This window comes from Centropristis striata, chromosome 8 (genome assembly GCF_030273125.1).
Source record: "Centropristis striata isolate RG_2023a ecotype Rhode Island chromosome 8, C.striata_1.0, whole genome shotgun sequence".
Lineage (NCBI taxonomy): Eukaryota > Metazoa > Chordata > Actinopteri > Perciformes > Serranidae > Centropristis > Centropristis striata.
In genome coordinates, this window is record NC_081524.1 from 17,601,066 (window position 1) to 17,620,333 (window position 19,268).

Below are 19,268 nucleotides of genomic sequence, written 5' to 3' on the forward strand. Positions count from 1 at the left end.
TCTTTGTTCCTTTATGACAATAAACTGAATTTCTCTTTGGTTTGGGGACAAAACAAGAGATTTGAGGACGTCATCTGGTGGTTTGGGAAACACTCATTGATATTTTTATACATTTTATTGACCAAACAACTAATCGATAATCGTTTAAATAATCAACAGATGAATCGATAATGAAAAAAATCATTAGTTGCAGCCCTAAAAGACACTCCAGCTGTCGTTGGGCTCCAGCTCTGATAGCTGGTTGGTTTTCATCCACAGTGGGTCTCCTTTGTTCAGATGGATGGTGTTGGACCAGCCCTGTCTGTCTCTGTAGCTGTGCTCCAAAGCCGTGTTTTGGCACGCCGACCTCACGTCGCTCATCAGCAAGGTTTTGCTGTCGATGGAGTCTGAGCAGCACCAGATCCTGTGGCTGAGAGGTGTGTAACGCCCGCGAATGTAATAATGCCCACAAACGTAATAAACCACAAACGTAATAAAAATCTGCAGCTTGTAATGTAATAATCCCACAAAGGTAATACATTTTCCACAAACGTAATAGCCGCTGCCTACTACAAACGTAACACAAGATTTACCACAAATGTAATAACTAGGGCCGGGACTTTAACATGTTAATTAAGATTAATTAATTACACAATAATTAACGTGTTAAAAAATTGATTTTTTTAATGGCACTTATTTTTGCACTGCGGAACGTTTCTCACTGGATGAGTTTCAGGCGGACCGATTATACTGGAGCACCAGCTAGCGTTCATGAGTTATACAGTCTATGTGAGTTTATTATTTATGTGAGTTTATGTGTCTATGTGAGTTTATTATTATCTATGTGAGTCCATTATTTATACAGTCTATGGTTTCAGTACATGAGCCTGCCCACATAGTGAGTCTATGTGAGTTTATTATTATCTATGTGAGTCCATTATTTATACAGTCTATGGTTTCAGTACATGAGCCCGCCTCACTCCAGCTCTTAGCCAATCACAGGGAGTTGGGCGGAGTCAGCCCTGCCAAGATGGCGACTGGGGGAACGCCCACAAAGCTTCATTTGCGCTCTTCAGAACCCTATGGGTGACGTCACGGTGACTACGTCCATTATTTATACAGTCTATGGTTTAGACAACAACAAACCACAGTGAACATGAAGGAAGAAGCTGATTTGACGCTTTGGTTGGCCCCGTGGATAATGGGACATTTTGTTACAAGAAACCAACGGATGGAAGCGTCGATAAGGGCATGGTTGTGTGCAAACTATGACCCTAAAACCAAAGTATTCTAGTTTACAGAAGGTCTACCTACCTATAGGCTACCTGGATTTATGAAATGTACTATATTTCTAAATATGCTATTGCTACACTTAATGGCAAAAATTGCACTGGTTTGTTAGCCTGGGTATACCCAGACTGCCTTGCGCGCTCGAATTTGATTTCGAACCTCCAGGCAGTCTGGCAACTAGGCGATTTCGCTAGCCCTGTTTTAGGGATCCAATCACAGAGCGGGGAGGGACGGTGAGACGATGACGCGTACTACTCGGCACTTGGAAGCTTTCCGGATCCAACATGGCTGCTGCAGACGCGAAACTCTCTTTAGCTGTAGATGGTGTTTTAAATAGTTTAGAGTGAAAGTTGAAAGGCGAAAGGTCTCTCGGCAGCTCCGCTGTCCCCCGGCTCGGAGCCAGATCACCGGTAGTGGGGCTATTAGCGCCGCACGGGCGGTTTCTGCGGCTCGTTGCGCCGAGCCGGTGAGACCGCCGGTCACCGCCGGTGATCTCGCTCCGAATCGGGGGACAGCGGAGCCCCCAGAGACCCGCAGCAGCTTGTTTGTTGCCCATAAAATCAGTGGATGTGTGTGGCTGAATGACATGAGGGGGAATAAAGCGTGAAAATAAATAATCTTGCAGAAAGCGAGAACTGGAGAAGCAAAGCAGCAGCAACACTCTCTCACAGACACACACACAACAAACATCCATCTCTGTTGCTCTACTACGTCATCTGGTATAACTGATCTGATTGGCTAAGAGCTACCTACGACGCTTTGATAGACATTCTAAGCGCCCAATAAACGGCTCCGGAGGATCGTAAACCACACCTCCTCTACGGAGAAATGCATTGAAGGTGTCCAGACCTAATCTCCAATGAGATTTGGTCTGGTGTTAGCCAGGCTACTGGTTTGTTGGACTTGAACAAAAATAAACAATATTTTTGTTGCTTAAGCTTATGTATTCAGTCATTATTCAATGGTATACTAAAAATCCATGTGAAAAAAATTTCTTCTCACTGTTCTCAGGTCAAATATTTATATGCGATTAAAATGTGATTAATTTAGATTAATTAATTACAAAGCCTCTAATTAATTCAATTTTTTTTTTAATTCAGTCCCGGTAACTATTACGTTTGCAGGGACTTATTACATTTGTGGGGAAGTGAAAATCTTCAACTTTCAATATTGTAATAACTTCCCACAAATGTAATAACGCAAAGAATAATGGTTGTTGTGGTTGTTGTTTGTTTATTTGCCTATACACACACTACTAATATTGACTGTGAGTGCAAAATCCAGCTGCTGGCTCGCTGCTCTGCTATCACACAACGGACCTCCTAATTGCTTAATATGCAAAGAAATAAATCAGTTTGAATGACAATAATTTGAACTGTGAACTGAAAATGAATGATAATGCTGCTTGCGCCAGCAGCTGGATTTTGCACCAACAGTCAGTATTAGTAGTGTGTGTATAGGCAAACAAACAAACAACAACCACAACAACCATTATTCTTTGCGTTATTACATTTGTGGGAACTTATTACAATATTGAAAGATTTAAACTTCCCCACAAACGTAATAAGTCCCATCAAACTTAATAGTTATTACATTTGTTGGAAATCTCATGTTACGTTTGTAGTAGGCAGCGGCTACTACGTTTGTGGAAAATGTATTTCGTTTGTGGGATTATTACATTAAAAGCTACAGATTTTTATTACGTTTGTGGTTTATCATGTTTGTGGGCATTATTACATTGGCGGGCGTTACAAGGGGTTTTCCCGCTCCCTCCACCTCGCCGCCCTCGCTGCAGGACAGCCTGAACGACGCCAGGCTGTAGGGGGAGATGACTGGAGCACACACACTCCAGAGCGGTGTGAAGCTGACGGAGCACGGCAGCAATAAGCCTGTGAACTGCTCTGTACTATTGTTGTAGTCTGTATTTAATAAAAGTAATCTGAACTGTTATTGTACTCCGTGTCATACCTGCTGAGGAGAAACTCACGGTGGCTCAAACTACGCCACAACATCAATATATTGTATGTATATATTCAAAAGTATTACAATTAATATAAATAGCTTAACAAATGCATGCAGCATTGTACATATTGCATATCTACAGTCATGGAAAAAATATTAGACCACCCTTGTTTTCTTCAATTTCTTGTTCATTTTAATGCCTGGTACAACTAAAAGTACATTTGTTTGGACAAACATAATGATAACAACAAAAATAGCTCATAATAGTTTAATTTAAGAGCTGATAGCTAGACATTTTCTAGGGGTTTCTTGATAATGATTTTGGTTATAATGAAGAAAACCATGTCAAATGTCTAGATATCAGCTCTTAAATTAAACTCTTATGAGCTATTTTTTGTTGTCATCATTATATTTGTCCAAACAAATGTGCCTTTAGTTGTACCAGGCATTAACCCTCTGGAGTCCACGAAAGCGCTGGAGAACGACTTCTTCATGAAGTCAAAACCTAAAAACGAAGCAGCATGGAGCCCTGCTGTCAGCTTCCCTCTAACTTCTGGCTTCTGGACAGAAGTTTCCACGTCCAATTTAGTGCATTGACTCTTTTTCAGCAATGGTAAAAAAAAAAACACCTCGACCAAGTGTAAAGTGTTATTATCCCCTTTTTTGCAGATATTTTCAAATTCTACAGTGTGCATTCAGCATTTTGATGTAATATTTTATGGGGTATTTGTTTTGATTTTTGTGTATTCTTATGTGAGTTTTTTTTATTTTATTGTGCGTTTTTTTTTTTGTGTGTTTTTTGTAATTTTGTGTGTTTTTATATGTGTTTTTGTCATATTTTGTGCGTGTTTTTCATGTGTGTTTTTGTGTGTGGTTTTTTGTAATTTTTTGTGTGGTTTTTGTAAAAAAAAAATGTATGTGTTCCTGGTGTGTTTTTATGTGTGTTTTTATGTGCCTTTTTTGTTTAAAAAAAAATTGTTTTGTGTGTTTATGTGTGTTTTTATGTGTTTTTTGTAAAAAAAAATTGTGTTTTTCTGAAAAAAATGTTTATGTGTTCTCGGTGTGTTTTTGTGTGGTTTTTAATGTGTTTTTTTATGTGTGTTTTTATATGTTTTTTGTAATTTTTGTGTTCTTGGTGTGTTTTGAGTGGGTTTTATGTGGGTTTTTTGTGTATTTTTATGTCCTTTTTTACGTGTTTTTTGTAATTTTTTTGTGTGTTTTTGTTGTGTTTTTTTATGTTCAAAATGTTGATCAGGTCATATAGGTGAGGTTGTGGCAGAAAAAAAAAACCACGAGTGTTTTATACAGGGAGAATGAAAAGGAGTCAAAATAGCCCCTAACTCCAAAGGGTTAAAATGAACAAGAAATTGAAGAAAGCCACGGTCTAATCTTTTTTTCCCATGAGTGTACGTCTTGCAAGTTAGTGTGTGGGAGGCTTCTGTGCATGTGTAGCTGAAAGGGTTAACGTTTGTCTGTTTGTCCCAGATGAGGGCGGTACTTCAGGTAACAGGTTGTCAGTTCCCTTCTTCCTCTTACTGTAACTGCACAGCAACAACACCACCAGGCAGACTTTGACATTGGAAGAATACAAATCTTTTTTTTATCTTCTGCTCTAACACAAACAGGTAAGTCTGTTTTGGTACGTTTGAATCAGTGCTGATCAGCAGACATGAAGACAATGTCAGTAATACAGAATAATATGAACGGGAGAAAAGACAAAAAACAAACTCTAAATGTCCATTTTTCCAAACAAACACAACAACTAAGGTTTTGAAACAGAGTCGATTAACCCTAAGATGGAAAACTTGTGACTTTTCACTTCCATAATAGCTGATCAAAGTAAGTTTAGTCATCTCTGAGTAGTTAAGCCTGAAAATAAAACCAATAATTAATGGAGGCTATGGCCCCGTTTACACGAGGACGCTCGCGGGTAAAAACGACAAAATATTTTATTGGAAGTGCCTTTCGTTTAGACGGTGACGGCGTTTTGGGGGCTTAAAGACGCAAAAATATGAAACCACCTTCCAAAGTGGAAAAGTTAAATACGCTCCGCCGTAGCGTGTCCGTCTACACTGCCAAGACGCAAAACTCTGCTCAGATCTGCTCACGTCACGTTTACGTCACATACATGCTCCAGTACAGGAAAATAAACAAACGTGGGATTATTTCCATGCGTCGGACCTTCAAGCTGCTCTGGCAGCTCTAATAAACTTACAGGAGTCTTTCCACCAAATGTACAGGATATGTAGAGATAGTATTACTGAACAGAGAAGGATCTGTAATTACCTCCATCACATTTTGGATGCAGCAATTCGTCGGAGGCGAGCCAGACGGCTGGGAACGAGTAGCTGATGAAAATGTGTGGCGTGAAAACTTCTGCATGCCCAAAGATGCTCTTATCTCTTTAAGTGATGCCGCCTGGCATGCATACAATCGAATTTCACACACTTTTGCGTCACCGTATGCACGCAGATTTCCTCCCGAAAATGCTCGTCTAAACGAGGAATAAAAAGTGAAGACGCGACGCCACTTTACTACTACTATGACTCATCATGGCAGCAGGTAAATAAAAGGCACACCCTCCATTTTAACTCTAGTGGTGAATCATTTTTTACCACCATTTTATCACCATGAAACTTCCCCAGTGTGTTTTTTACATTAAGACAATGCTTTTTTAATGCTGTTTTCTGAAATGTTATGTTTAGATATGCAAATGAGGTGGAAACTCGTTAAATATGCTAATTGACCATATTTCCTATCACTTATATCTGAACATTGAATAAAAGCAAATTGCAAATTTGTTATTTTATTTTACTTTGTTGATATACAACTTTCAAATGTTTTTACAGGAGGAAATTGGGATATCTCCTTTAATCATTTCATTAATAATATATCATATATGGCTCAATTCTCGAGTATTGTCATATTAAATTAACCTAATATTTGATAAAGTCCAGTTTTCTTCATGTGGGCTAATGTTAGTCATCAGTAGTAGCCAGTTCATTGCAGTGAGGGCATTTCTTGAGTCTGGACCTCAGTGTATAAAATGAGCTGCTGTGACCTCTAGGATAATCACAGACTCATGAAACTTTACAACCACAAACTGGGGCGGCTGTGGCTCAGTTGGTAGAGCGGGTTGCCCACTGATCGGAGGGTTGGTGGTTCAATCCCTGACCATGGCAGCCTACATGTCAAAGTGTCCTTGAGCAAGATACTGAACCCCAAATAGCTCCTGAATCCCGATGCTGCGTTCATCAGTGTGAATGAATTCCCAATGGTGGCAGGTGCCACCGTTTAGGGTAACCTCTGCCACCAGTATGAATGTGTGTGTGAATGGGTGAATGAGCGAAGCAACTAGAAAAGCACTATATAAGTGCAGGTCCATTTACCATCCATTTACCAAACTAGAGACCTATAGCATTCAGAGGGTTTCCTACGTATATGGACAATAAGTCGGTTTTTACCAGTTTGAAGTGGTCGTCATCCAATTGCTGAAAATACAGAAATGTCCAAAATGACCAAAGTTTTTGAACCTGTTGTGGAAAATATTAACAGACGACAAGAGTTTCTTAGAAATTGTTAGAATAATTTGAATATTATACTTGTTGAAAATGAAATGTTACTGTCTTCCTCTCTTTTTCCTCTTTGTGATTTTTCTCCCAACAGTCATCACAGGTCACTATGCATGCGTAATTCACTAAACCTTGATAATGTCTATCTCTGTGCATTTATATTAATCAGGTAATATGATTTTGATACATTGATTGTGTTTGTGTGTTAATATTGATGTAGAAAACTATGATTACTTTAATTACATATATTCCATTTGCTTAAACTAATTAAGATTCTATAATCACAAAAAATAGTATTGTCTGTCTTATATTTTTTAACCTTTAAAAGAACATGTAGATATTGAAGAATAGTTGGGCTCTTGTTATATTTCTGTAGGTCATAACAAGGCAGTATGTTCGTCATAACAAGTTTGTTAGCAGCTCACAAGGCCTTGTCCTGGGCAGCAGTGATTGTGTTGCCCAGGGGGCCTGACGCGTGACGGTATGAAAGAAGACTGGCGAATCAGCGGAGGGGGAAGGCTGGACTTCCTGGAAGAAATCTACCTTCATTGATATAATTAAACTATGTTAGTGTAAAACTGGGTTTTTTTGCAGGAGTAGAGATGAGGTTTTCAGACTTCATGACCTGAAACCTGTCTGTGTGTATCAGGGACAGTTAAACTGATTCCTAAAGTGAATCCCAGAGCTCTGTAATTCACATTTCTTGACGTATTGTAATAAAACTATGTTAAACTGAGAACTCGGACGTCTCCAGCTCATCCTTTCCCCATCAAAGACTGCGCAGAAATAATTGGTGAGGTATTTTCCTGTTGGTGTCAGATAATTCAATGTTCAAGGTTTACTCATGCAATTTTTCTAACAAAAGACAGCCCTGTGCAGGATTTAATAAAAATGATCAAAAACAGATACAATACTCAAGGTACATAATTGGGCACCTGATCCAGACAGCAAGTGGGTTCATTTTCTATTCCTGTTACTTTAAACCTTAAATTCTTTCATGTTGTTCCAAAGGTCTTGGTGTATTTATGTAATATTTTATCCGTTCTTGAGATAAATAAAATTGCATTATTCAGCACCATATGTGTGTATGAAATGGAATCAACCTAAAAGTTGCTGCAACAATTTATGGGACATAGCTGGACATGGGAATGGACTTCAAAGGGGCACATATTAATGTTATGAACCCATATACACCTTATAGATAATTAATTCATTGGTAAAGTCATTTTATTAGATTAGATTCTTGAGTTACAGTGCGGGGCAAATCATTTTGGTTGAAAAAAAAAGACTTAAAAACAGAGCGCTGTGCCATCAATGTCTGATTTATTAAACTTTGGAACTAATAAACACATACAAAATTAAAACATTTGGGGGAAAAAACTATTTCAAACATTTTAAATGTTAATAATCCATGACTAAATGTATTGCAAATATTTCTCATCACTAAAATTAGTGATTCAAACTAATGTAGTAAAAACAGAGAGCATATAACCATTTAAAACTATAACTGCTACGCTTCAACCACGTCTCCATCTTTGAGTTTTCAAGTGATTGACAGGTGATGCCACGTGGCATATGACAGGTTGGGTCCAACCATCCTGGTATGGGGGGCACTCTGGGTTTAAGGATCATTAAATTGAATAGCCTACTGAATCTAAAATTAATTTTATGAACTTATCCTTATATTTTCCTAAACTATTGATTATATAATTATTTTGGAATTTGGAGGATTTTGCATGGATGCTACTTTTTAAATGTATATTTTAAAATCTCACGTACCCCCTGGAGTGCCCTCACGTACCCCCAGGGGTACACCTACCCCCATTTAAGAACCACTGCTTTAAAACATCCTGCAGACAGTTCATCAGAATAAATCTGAATCTGCTGCTTTTCACTCCACCTGAGAGTGTCTGTTTCCCGCCTGGTAGTTCACAGAGAAGTTTATTTCTAAAAGTCTTCTCAAACAGTTACATGTTTCTCCTTTGTGGGTCCGGCATGGAGTAATGTCTCGAGTTGAGATAAACTGCTTCCTTACTATAGTCGTCTATCCCTCGTAAAAACAAAATATAAAAACAGGAAGTTAACCTTTGCAAATGAGAAATCCAACCTTCTCAGTTTACGCCTTCAAAATAAAAGTTCTCCAAATTTTCCTAATAATTATCAAAATAAAAGATCATAATCTACTGTAACAACATCTCTCTGTTACATATGCAGAAATATTCAAAATACAGCACGCAAACATAATACATGAGAAAAATTACATTATCATCATAAAGCAGGCATATACAAATAGAGTAAAAACTGTCTCTTGTTGCAACAGTTAGAGGTCTCAAAAACTTGGTAGTGATCTTTAAAAAAATCTCTCTAAGATTCATTACCAAAGCAGCTGAGAATAGCAGCTGAGTAATTGCATATGTGAAACAGTGGGTCTGCAGGAATAGAAGTGAAAGCAGCACATGTACAGTACTTTGACTTAACATTACCAGATACATTACATTTAGTGTTATATGATCTCTTGTCTTTCTCTGTGTCTACAGGAGCCAGCAGGATGTCTGTGACCATGACCAGGGCTGAGGGGGTCACTGTGTTCACTTTGTCCTCAGACCCCCAAAGTGTTTGTCCTCCACTCTGCCAAATCCTCAAAGGCCTTTGCTACAGCCCCACATGCTGCTCTGTGTCTCAGCACCTGAGGAGGGTCCAGGGATCTTCTCAGTCAGTGCTGGGGGTGAGTCAGTTATATGCTATATGTCGCTCTGGGAACCTGAGCATCAAAATTTAAATGTGGTAAATCTGCTATACTACAGTATGTTTTATTTCCCCCATGAAACTATAAGAGAAAGTATTCTGATAGATAGATAGATAGATAGATAGATAGATAGATAGATAGATAGATAGATATATAGATAGATAGATAGATAGATAGATACATACATACATACATAGATAGATACTTTATTCATCCCCGGTTGTCACAGCAGTCCAGTATTCAAGTACAATAAAGTACAATAGAATAAAATGCTGAGGTAGAATAAATGAAAACAAAAGAAAAAACACAGAATAGAACAAGGACAATAACAAGTTAAAAATAAGATCAGTTTGTAGGTAAGATGCAGTAGCAAGATGATGATAATTATACTCATGATATGATGGTAATAATGTTATTGATGTAACAGTATGACCTGCAGCACACATCAGGGACATGTGAAATCTGCTTTATTTTTTTACTTTTTACTTTTGTACTTTTTCTGTGTTTAAAATTGAAGCACATTTCTTGTATGTGTCTCATCATGTGGTGGATGAATGCAATTTCGACAATACAGTTAAATCTCTGTTCATCTCTATTTACATCTGACCACATTGGGCCTATATTAGGCCTTCTATATTATATATGTCATATACCACTTATTCTATACTGTGTGTACATATCTGCTTATATGTAAATATATGTATTCATTGATGTTCATACTACTACATGTAACAACCTATTTAACATGCTAAAATATATTTTCTCCAATGTGCAAAATCTGTAAAAATGCAAAGTACTGTCAGGAAAACAAACAAACACAAAAAATATATATTAATAATACATGCCAAATAGCAGAAATGTATGTCTATGATGTGTATGGAATGCATGTTTATGTCTTGTTTTTTACATTCTTTATTCTGTCTTTGTCTATGTGTCTGTATTTTGAGCTGCTGTGACAACAAAATTTCCCACTAGGGGATAAATAAAGTCATATCCTATCTCTTATCTTATCTTAAAAAACAAAATGTGATGGATATCAATGCATTTGATGTGACAAAACATTCATGGTGGGGTTAGACCTTAAATAATGGTAGTCCTGACATTTTTGCAAATTTCAACATTGTGTTTTATAGTTGATTCCAATTTTATTATCCAATTCTACCGTTCTGTTTGTTTTCTGCATCGTAGAAATCAAATGGCCCATCCAGTAACTGCCTTTATACCACATAGATGTTTGTTGTTCACGCTGTGTTTCCTCCTCTTCCTCAGGCTATGCACATTATGGTCGGGTTGCTCAACATAGGCCTCGGAGTGATCCTCCTTTGCTCTGGCGTTGGCCCTTGGTGGGAAATAGCATACACCATGTTTCCTTTTTGGCTTGGTGGACTGGTAAGATATACAATGCTGCATTTTTGTCTATTGTGTCAACAGAGATTCAGCAGAGTTTTGCTTACAAATTATCCATCTGTATCCAATTCAGTGACAACAGATGAAACTTCATTCGAGCTGTTCAATTGGTTTCCGACAGCTTTCCCACATGGGACAATCTGGATGTTTGTCAGATGCGTCAAAAGACATGTAATCCAGAAAAAGCACCATAGATTCCCCAAGCCAGTCCAGTATCAGGTTTGCTAGCATATTTTAATGGATCGGCATTGGCTAAAATAAAGAAAATCTAAAGCCTAAAAGTGTTTAGTTATTGAACATCATAATCTCTTATTTCTCAGATTTGTCTCGTCTGCCTGTGTGACCTCATGCTTATGGTAACCTAGTTTCCCTCTTGATGCTGAAGATGCTTTTGACTCAGTCATAGATACTCGATGTAATGTCTGAATGTATATCAATTAACTAGGGCTGTCAATAGATTTTTATTGTGATTAATCGTAAATTAATTGCACAGTTTTTATCTGTTTTGAATGTACCTTAAAGGCATATTTTTCAAGTTTTTAATGCTCTTATCACCACTGGAATGGATACATATGCTGCTTTATGCAAATGTATGTTTATTATTATTGCAACAATCCAAAAGAATGACAAATACTGTCCATAATATCCTCAAAGGTACTGCATGCTCAAAAAATATGCTGAAAGCAAAACATGACTCTGTAATACTAACACCATGCAGTGTCCAACTAAACATGTACCAAGGTTCACTAAACTGCTTTAAACAGCTCAACATTGATGATGACACATGATTGAAATTAATGACCCTCCGTATGTCTGAGCTCCTCACCCTTTCTCTAAGACTGAGCACAGCCACCCTACGGAGAAAGCTAATTTCAGCCTCTGTATACGTGATCTTGTTCTTTCGGTCAAAGACCGAAAACTACTCAAAGCTCATGACCATAGGTGAGGGTTGGAACATAGATGGACCGGTAAATCGAGCTTTGCCTTCAGGCTCAACTCCTTCTTCACCATGACGGTCCAGTATAATGCCCACATTACTGCTGACACTGCACCATACCGCCTGTCCATCTCACGCTCCGTTCTACCCTCACTCGTGAACAAGACCCCGAGATACTTGAACTCCTTCGCTTGAGGCAGTACCTCTCTCCCCACCCAGAGGGGGCAATCCACCGTTTTCCGGCAGAGAACCATGGCCTTAGACTTGGAGGTGCTGACTCTCATCCCAACCGCTTCGCACTTGGCTGCAAACCACCCCAGTGAGTGCTGGAGGTCCCGGTCTGATGAAGCCAAAAGAAGCCGCATTGTTCCTCCTGAATCTTCCTGAAGGTTCGACAATCGGCCAGAGCCTCCTTTCCAGCACCCTGGAGTAGACTTTCCCGGGGAGGCTGAGCAGTGTGATTCCACAGTAATTGGAACACACCCTCTGGCCCCCCTTTTTGAAAATGGGAACAACCACCCCAGTCTGCCAATCCACTGGCACTGTGCCAGACCTCCACGCGACACTGAAGAGGCGTGCCAACCATGACAGCCCAACAGTGTCCAGAGCCTTCAGCATTTCAGGGCAAATCTCATCCAACCCTGGTGCCTTGCCGCCGGACAGATTTTTAACTACCTCGGTGACTTCTGCAAGGGATACTGATGAGTCTTCCCCTGAGTCTTCAGACTCTGCCTTCTCTGCGGAGGACATTTTGGCTGGATTAAGGAGTTCCTCAAAGTGCTCTTTCCACAGCTTGGGCCAAGCCCTGCTTTCCCTTCCCGAGTTGCCCGACAGTTTTCCAGAACCTCTTTGAGGATGTGCGAAAGTCCTCCTCCATGGCTTCCCCGAATTCCTCCCATACCCGAGTTTTTGCTTCAGCGACAGCCGCAGCTGCAGCCCTTCTGGTCGAGCGGTACCTGTCTGCTGCTTCCGGAGACCTCTCGGCCAGCCAAGACCGAAAGGCCTCCTTCTTCAATTTGATGGCCTCTCTCACTGCTGGTGTCCACCAGCGGGTTATTGGGTTGCCGCCATGAGAGGCACAGATGGCCTTCAGGCCACAGCTCCTACCGGCCGTGTCAACAATTGAGGTTTTGAACATGGCCCATTTGGACTCCATGTCCCCAACCTCACCCGGGATGCTGGAGAAATTCTTTCAGAGCTGTGAGTTAAAGATCCTGCAGACAGGGGCCTCTGCCAGACATTCCCAGTTCACCCTCACTACAGGTTTGGGTTTGCCAGGTCTGTCCAGCATCCTCCCCCACCACCTGATCCAACTCACCACCAGGTGGTGATCAGTTGACAGCTCTGCTCCTCTCTTCACCCGAATTTCGAAAACATGTGGCCACAGATCTGACGATACAATAATGATATCAATCATCGATCTTTGGCCTAGAGTGCTCTGGTACTTATGAACAACTCTATGTTCGACATGGTGTCCATTATGGACAATCCGTGACTAGCACAGAAGTCCAATAACAGAACACCACTCGGATTTAGATCGGGCAGGCCATTCCTCCCAATCACCCCCCTCCAGGTACCATCATCGTTACCCACGTGAGCATTGAAGTCTCCCAGAAGAACAATAGAGTCCCCGAGTGGTATCCATTCCAGGACACCACCCAGAGACTCCAAGTAGGGTGGGTGCATAAACACAAACAACAGTCAGAGATCTTCTCCTCGCGACTTGCAGCTGCAAGGAGGTGACCCTCTCATTCCTCGGGGAGAACTCCAACACAGCGGCACTCAGCTGGGGGCTTGTGAGTATCCCCACACCCGCCCGGGGCCTCTCATCCTTGGCAACTCCGGAAAAGGAGTCCAGCCTCTCTCCAGGAGTTTGGTTCCAGAGCCCATGCTATGCGTGGAGGCGAGCCCAACTATTAGTTGGTCTAGTTGGTAACGCTCCATCTCCCTCACAAGCTAGGGCTCCAGGAGGTGGGCCCGGTTAACCCGTGGCGGGCGAGGTACTCTCTTGTTTGTGTTCCCGCTTCATAAGGGTCTTTGAATCGCTCTTAGTCTGGTCCCTCCACTGGGACCACATTGCCTTGGGAGACCCTACCAGGAGCTATTGCTCCCAACAACACAGCTCCCAGGATCACTGAAGCACACAAACCCCTCCACCGTGATAAGGTGGCAATTCTTGGAGGAGAAATAAATAAGTAATAATAATAATCCTTTACACTTAAATTGAATAATCTCAAATAGTGTAACTCTCTGACCTCACATGGGGATAATAAAGGCTCACATAAACATTCTCTTCTACTGAGTAGGATCAAAACAGGCTGATACAAAAACTACATTAAAACAAACAATAAGTCTCTCTGCGTTATCTGAGACTGGACGTCTCCATGGTAACTCATTCACACCGACAGTAACTACAGACAACTTTGGTTTGTTGAAGCTGAAGTTGTCAATCAAAAGACACTCTTTATTGATTTCTGCTCACAAGGGTTGTTTCTGCTGCCATCAACCCTGTTACTGCTGAAACAATTACTGATTTCCCAAACAAACATTCTGTGACATCATGTCAGGAATTTAAATTTTTGGCGATGAAAACCTGGCATGATCATTTCCAAAGGGGTCCTTCTCACCACAAGATGTGTTTTATGAGTAACCATGAGTCTCCTCTTTACAGGCAAATGTATATTATTACAAGCTTTGGTCTTTGGTTGAATTGTGGACATTGTGTGATTATTTGGTAGTTTTTAATCTACTCAGAGCCCTAATATAAATTTCAGTGCCTTGATTTTTGTCTTTTCTTCTCTAGTTTATATTATTCGGCATCATGAGCATTGTGTCTGAGAAGTGCCCCAGTCCATGTCTGGTGAGTGGTTGAGCTTTATTCACCTTAAAATCAGTCTGAATTGAGAGGGCGTTGGTGGCTTTTTTAATCTCCATCAGTATTTATTGCCTGCTGTTGTTTTGTGTCTTGTACTTCAGGTCATCATCAATGTAATCCTGAATCTAGCAGGAGTTGCTTTTGCCATTGCAGCCATCGTACTCTCCAGCATCAGTTTAGCAAACGTGGATTTGGTGGTCGTGTGATCGGAACAATTATGATTATGGATACTACAGACACACTACTGCTGCTTCATCTCCTTGGGAGGAGTACATGAAGGAGAAATGCTTGGAGGGCAAAGAACTGGCTCTGGTAAGTATGGAAAGTGTCATTTCAGCTGTCAAAATAAAAGTGTATTTTATAAATATTTGATAAATATTCAAGAAGCTGCAAGCTGGTCGGTAAAATCATATTAATATTCCTTTCGTGTTGAGACGGCACCGACCCACTTTTGTTTATTGCATCAAGGCTTTTTGACTTTGTCAGGAATCTCCTATTGAAACAAAATAAAATAAAAAATCCATTTCACTAAATTATAAAATGCCCTTGGGAAAATGATAACGTTTGTGTTGTTTCAGTTATAATATAAGATTATTAAACTATATTTATTTATAGACATTTATTTGAGATGTCTTCTAATACCCCTTAGTAATAGTCAGGTAACATAACGTTTTATTTTATATAATCTCTTTGAGGTTCATTTTAAGGTGGACCTGAGAGCTCACAGCGCTGCAGCTTAAGAAAATACATGCAAATACACAAAACACAAGCAAATTGAGAAAACATCTTCATCAATTTGACAACACAATTTAGAAAAAGTGCTGCAAAGACCACAACACAACAGAAGTGTTTCCAGAGGAAAGTGATGCACACGTCTGGACAGGCTTGTGAGATTATCACGTTATTTCAAGATAATGATAATTTCACGTTATAACATTATAATGATCAATAACGTTAGCGGACGATCACAGCATGCTAACATCAGACGGCGATCGATAGCGTGCTAGCGTTACCAAGACCAACTCGGTGCCGTTGAGAGAGACCAACTAAAATGTTATCATTCATTTATTTGATTTGTTTTACTGCAACGTGAACATGAAAATATCATTATCATGAAATAACGTGATAATTTCACTTTATAATGTGAAGTTATCATTCTCTTGAAATAACTTGATAATATCACATGCGTGTCCAGAAGTGTGCATCACTTTTAAGTCCTCTGGAAACACTTCTGTTGTGTTGCAGCATATTTTGTAAATGCTGTGCTTGTGTTGCCCAATTGATTACGTTTTTTTCTTAATTTGCTTGTATTTCGTTTATTTGCATGTGTTTTCTTAAGCTGCAGCGCTGTGAGCTCTCAGGGCCACTGTTTCATTTTACCATTTTTTAAAATTGAAAACGAGGGGTATGGTGTCAAAAGAAAGGCCCTGTAGGCCACAAGGAAACCTAACAAGGTCACACAGAGGTAAAAACAAATTGGATGATAAATAATTGTTTTGAGGCTATTTTATCGATCATTAAAGTCACGGGTCAAAACCAACCCGTTAACATAAGAGGAAGGTTAAAGTAAGAGATTTTAGCACAAGCACACAAGCCAACTTGCTGTCATTGGTGGGTGTGATGCCTCCAGATGTCGGTGGGATGGGAGTATTGAGGCTGTGGAGGGGGGGTTGCTCAATTCGGCAATGGGTTATATGTTTTAAAGCGAACACTGTTCTTTGTGTCCCTCAGATGCTTCTGAGAAGCATGAGTGCTGTGCTGGTTGTGCTGTCCGTCCTGGAGCTCTGCCTCGTCATCAACTCCGCCGTCTTGGGGATCAAGTCTCTGAGGAGTCGTGTGAAGGGAGAAAACAAGGTAGAGTTTGCAAAATAACATACCTACTTCGGCCAGTAAAGGCTGGCTGAGCTCTCTTTATTACACCACTTTTTCTTTGAATGTTCATGTGCCAACCAGACTTCAGGTTGTCATCTGAGCAAAAAATCTATCTGCTCACTGTTAGGAAGTGCTGTTACTGATCTTTAAGAATATGTGGGTCTGGAAAAGAAGCTTAAACTGTCAGTATACACAATTTTTACAAAAGTATATGTATTTTATACAGTTCGCTGCCAAATATATTTTCTTTTCTTCTTCTCTAAAATTTCACAAAATTAGGAAAAATGGCCTACGAAATTGTTCACTAAAATAATTATTTACCTGTGTATTCCTGCAGGAAAAAGTAAAGTGGATCTGTTTTTAAGTGTATGTAATGTGTGAACTTTTGAGTATGTCTGCACCTTTTTATATTTTCTTTACTGATATTTCTATATTTTTTAGGAGACTGGTGACCCTGAACTCTACAGTCCACTGCTGGAGGAAGTCACCAGTAACCCCAAAGCCTAAATAAACATCTCTGCTTTGTGCTATCGGTTACCACCTACTATAATCCTGTTAATGTCAATGGTTTATACATGGGTCTTTTCCTACAACTGTTGCTTTTGAATGTTTGCACTTTTATTTTAGATTATTTTTATAATAAGTTGCACTACATTGTATATGCTGCTGTTAATTCTTTCTCTTTTGGTTGTTTTTTTTAAAACTGTTTCTCGAATAATGTGCCTTGTAGTCAGTATGTCTGTGGTTTAAACTGAGTTTAATGCAAATGCATGTAATGGGCTGTATTTGTTTGCGATTTACGATAGCCGTACATACTCAATATTTTGGTGATACATTTGTGCTCTGTACTTTTTACATCACCATTAAGATTAATAAAACCTAAACTTATGGAACAGTGCGGAGTAGGGGTGCAGCGATTGCAATTTTCTGGCCGATCACCGATCACCGATTTTTAAAAAGTCTGACCTGCCGATTCCGATTTTGGCCGATACCGAATTTTTTATAACTCACAGCATACACCTTCAATGTTTGAATCTTATTATATTGAAAAACAATAACACAGCAGTATTTTTCTTTAACAATTAAAGGAAATCACAATGCCTGAGATAGTTAATAAAATATTGAACTTAAAATAAATAGCAACAATTTACAGGACAAACTAACAAAAGAACTGCAACCATAAATAAAGTGGTTTCTGTTCTGTACAAAATACAGACAACTAGGGATGGCATCGATTTTCGAATATTCAAATAGTCATTAAATCATAAAAAAATAGAATAGTTCATCATATCTGGAAGAAAAAAAAGTTGTATTACTGGTGCCTTCCACACGGGGGCAGCGTAGTGTTTGATGATACAGTGTGGCGGCTAGATGCCAAGCTGTAGAAGAAGAAACAAACTGTAGAAGAAGAAACAAACAGGGGGCTGCATCTCATCTCCCTTAATTTTCGCCTCCTCTCTCCTCTCTCCTCGCTTGAACCGGAAGTTCTTTCGCGGGCGCCATCAAGACCGTCCCAAAGCTCAAACCGTTTGTGATCGGAGGATAGAGGATAGAGGAGGCATATCGGAGGAGGCACAAGCGAGGATACACGAGAGAATCCTATGCGGAAGTCTTTTAGCGGTGGCCCCGCCCCCTGACTTATTGAATAGACGCAGCAGCTGATCGGACTGATGTCATACATCGCAACATCGCTGTAGTTTCATACCGGAGTGAAGACAGATCACAGATTAAACTAAAGTGTGTCACCACAAGTTTTATATTTTATTCATATGATTCACGATGTAGTTAAAATCTGTTATTGTGACTCTGAACAACAAAAACACCATAAACATATTTCTACATTTATAATAAATTAAGAGAAAGATCGCTCTAGAAGGTTTTTTTTTCCTTTTTGTGATCTGTTTTTTCCCCTACCATACAGATTTATTATGGATATTATTAAAGTTTAAAAAACAGTGAGTGACATAATTTACATTTTACCTTAATCATCTAACCTAATAAAATATTGGCCGGTGTTCAGCGGACACAATCATGTTCTGGGATATTAGATAATTAATTTATCACCAGGATCGTCTACTACGACGGTGTATTAGGGACATGTATGAAAAAATAAATATATATGGACCCAGGGGAAGAGGGACCCAGCCACCATGGCATGATTAAAAACACATAACATGAGGTGATGGTACTACATCACCACATTTCATTCCTTTCTACCTGCGGGATGTCTCTCCTTCTCCATCACTCGCTCTGTTTTGGGTGATTTATCAGAGTGATCCGACTGACACTCCCCTCCTCCTAGCGTTCACACGGAGCGATCTCTTTCAGACCTCCTCTGCTCCTTGCTTGACAGTTACAGTCTGTAACGTTCGTCTAAACTTTTTTCACAGCAGCAGGTTTATTGTTCGCAGCCTTCATTCCTCACGGGCATTCTCATGTGGTGCGTCTTTACGCGTGCCATGGAGCCGGGTTTACGGAATCTTTATTCATCTTCGAAGTGTGTGTGTGTGTGTGTGTGTGTTTGCATTTGTGGCACCGGACAGACCCAGTGAGGCATGGACCAGTATTATCCCCCTCCCCTGGGTCGGTTTTTTTTCATACTTGGCCCTAATAGTCGTCCTAATATAT

The 19,268-nt window shown here is 39.8% G+C and overlaps 1 protein-coding gene and 1 pseudogene across 1 annotated transcript; one reads left to right on the forward strand and one right to left on the reverse strand.

The window, feature by feature from the left end:
- Nucleotides 1-2: 2 nt before the first annotated feature.
- Nucleotides 3-19,268, reverse strand: part of LOC131976780 (tumor necrosis factor-like) — a 36,993-nt pseudogene continuing 17,727 nt past the window's right edge.
- Nucleotides 4,878-17,538, forward strand: LOC131976777 (transmembrane protein 176B-like). Its single transcript, XM_059339931.1, is given in 8 exon segments — nt 4,878-5,793; nt 9,341-9,528; nt 10,819-10,938; nt 14,697-14,753; nt 14,870-14,955; nt 14,957-15,080; nt 16,500-16,622; nt 17,082-17,538. Coding segments are annotated over 8 exon segments (774 nt in total). The 5' UTR covers nt 4,878-5,783; the 3' UTR covers nt 17,148-17,538.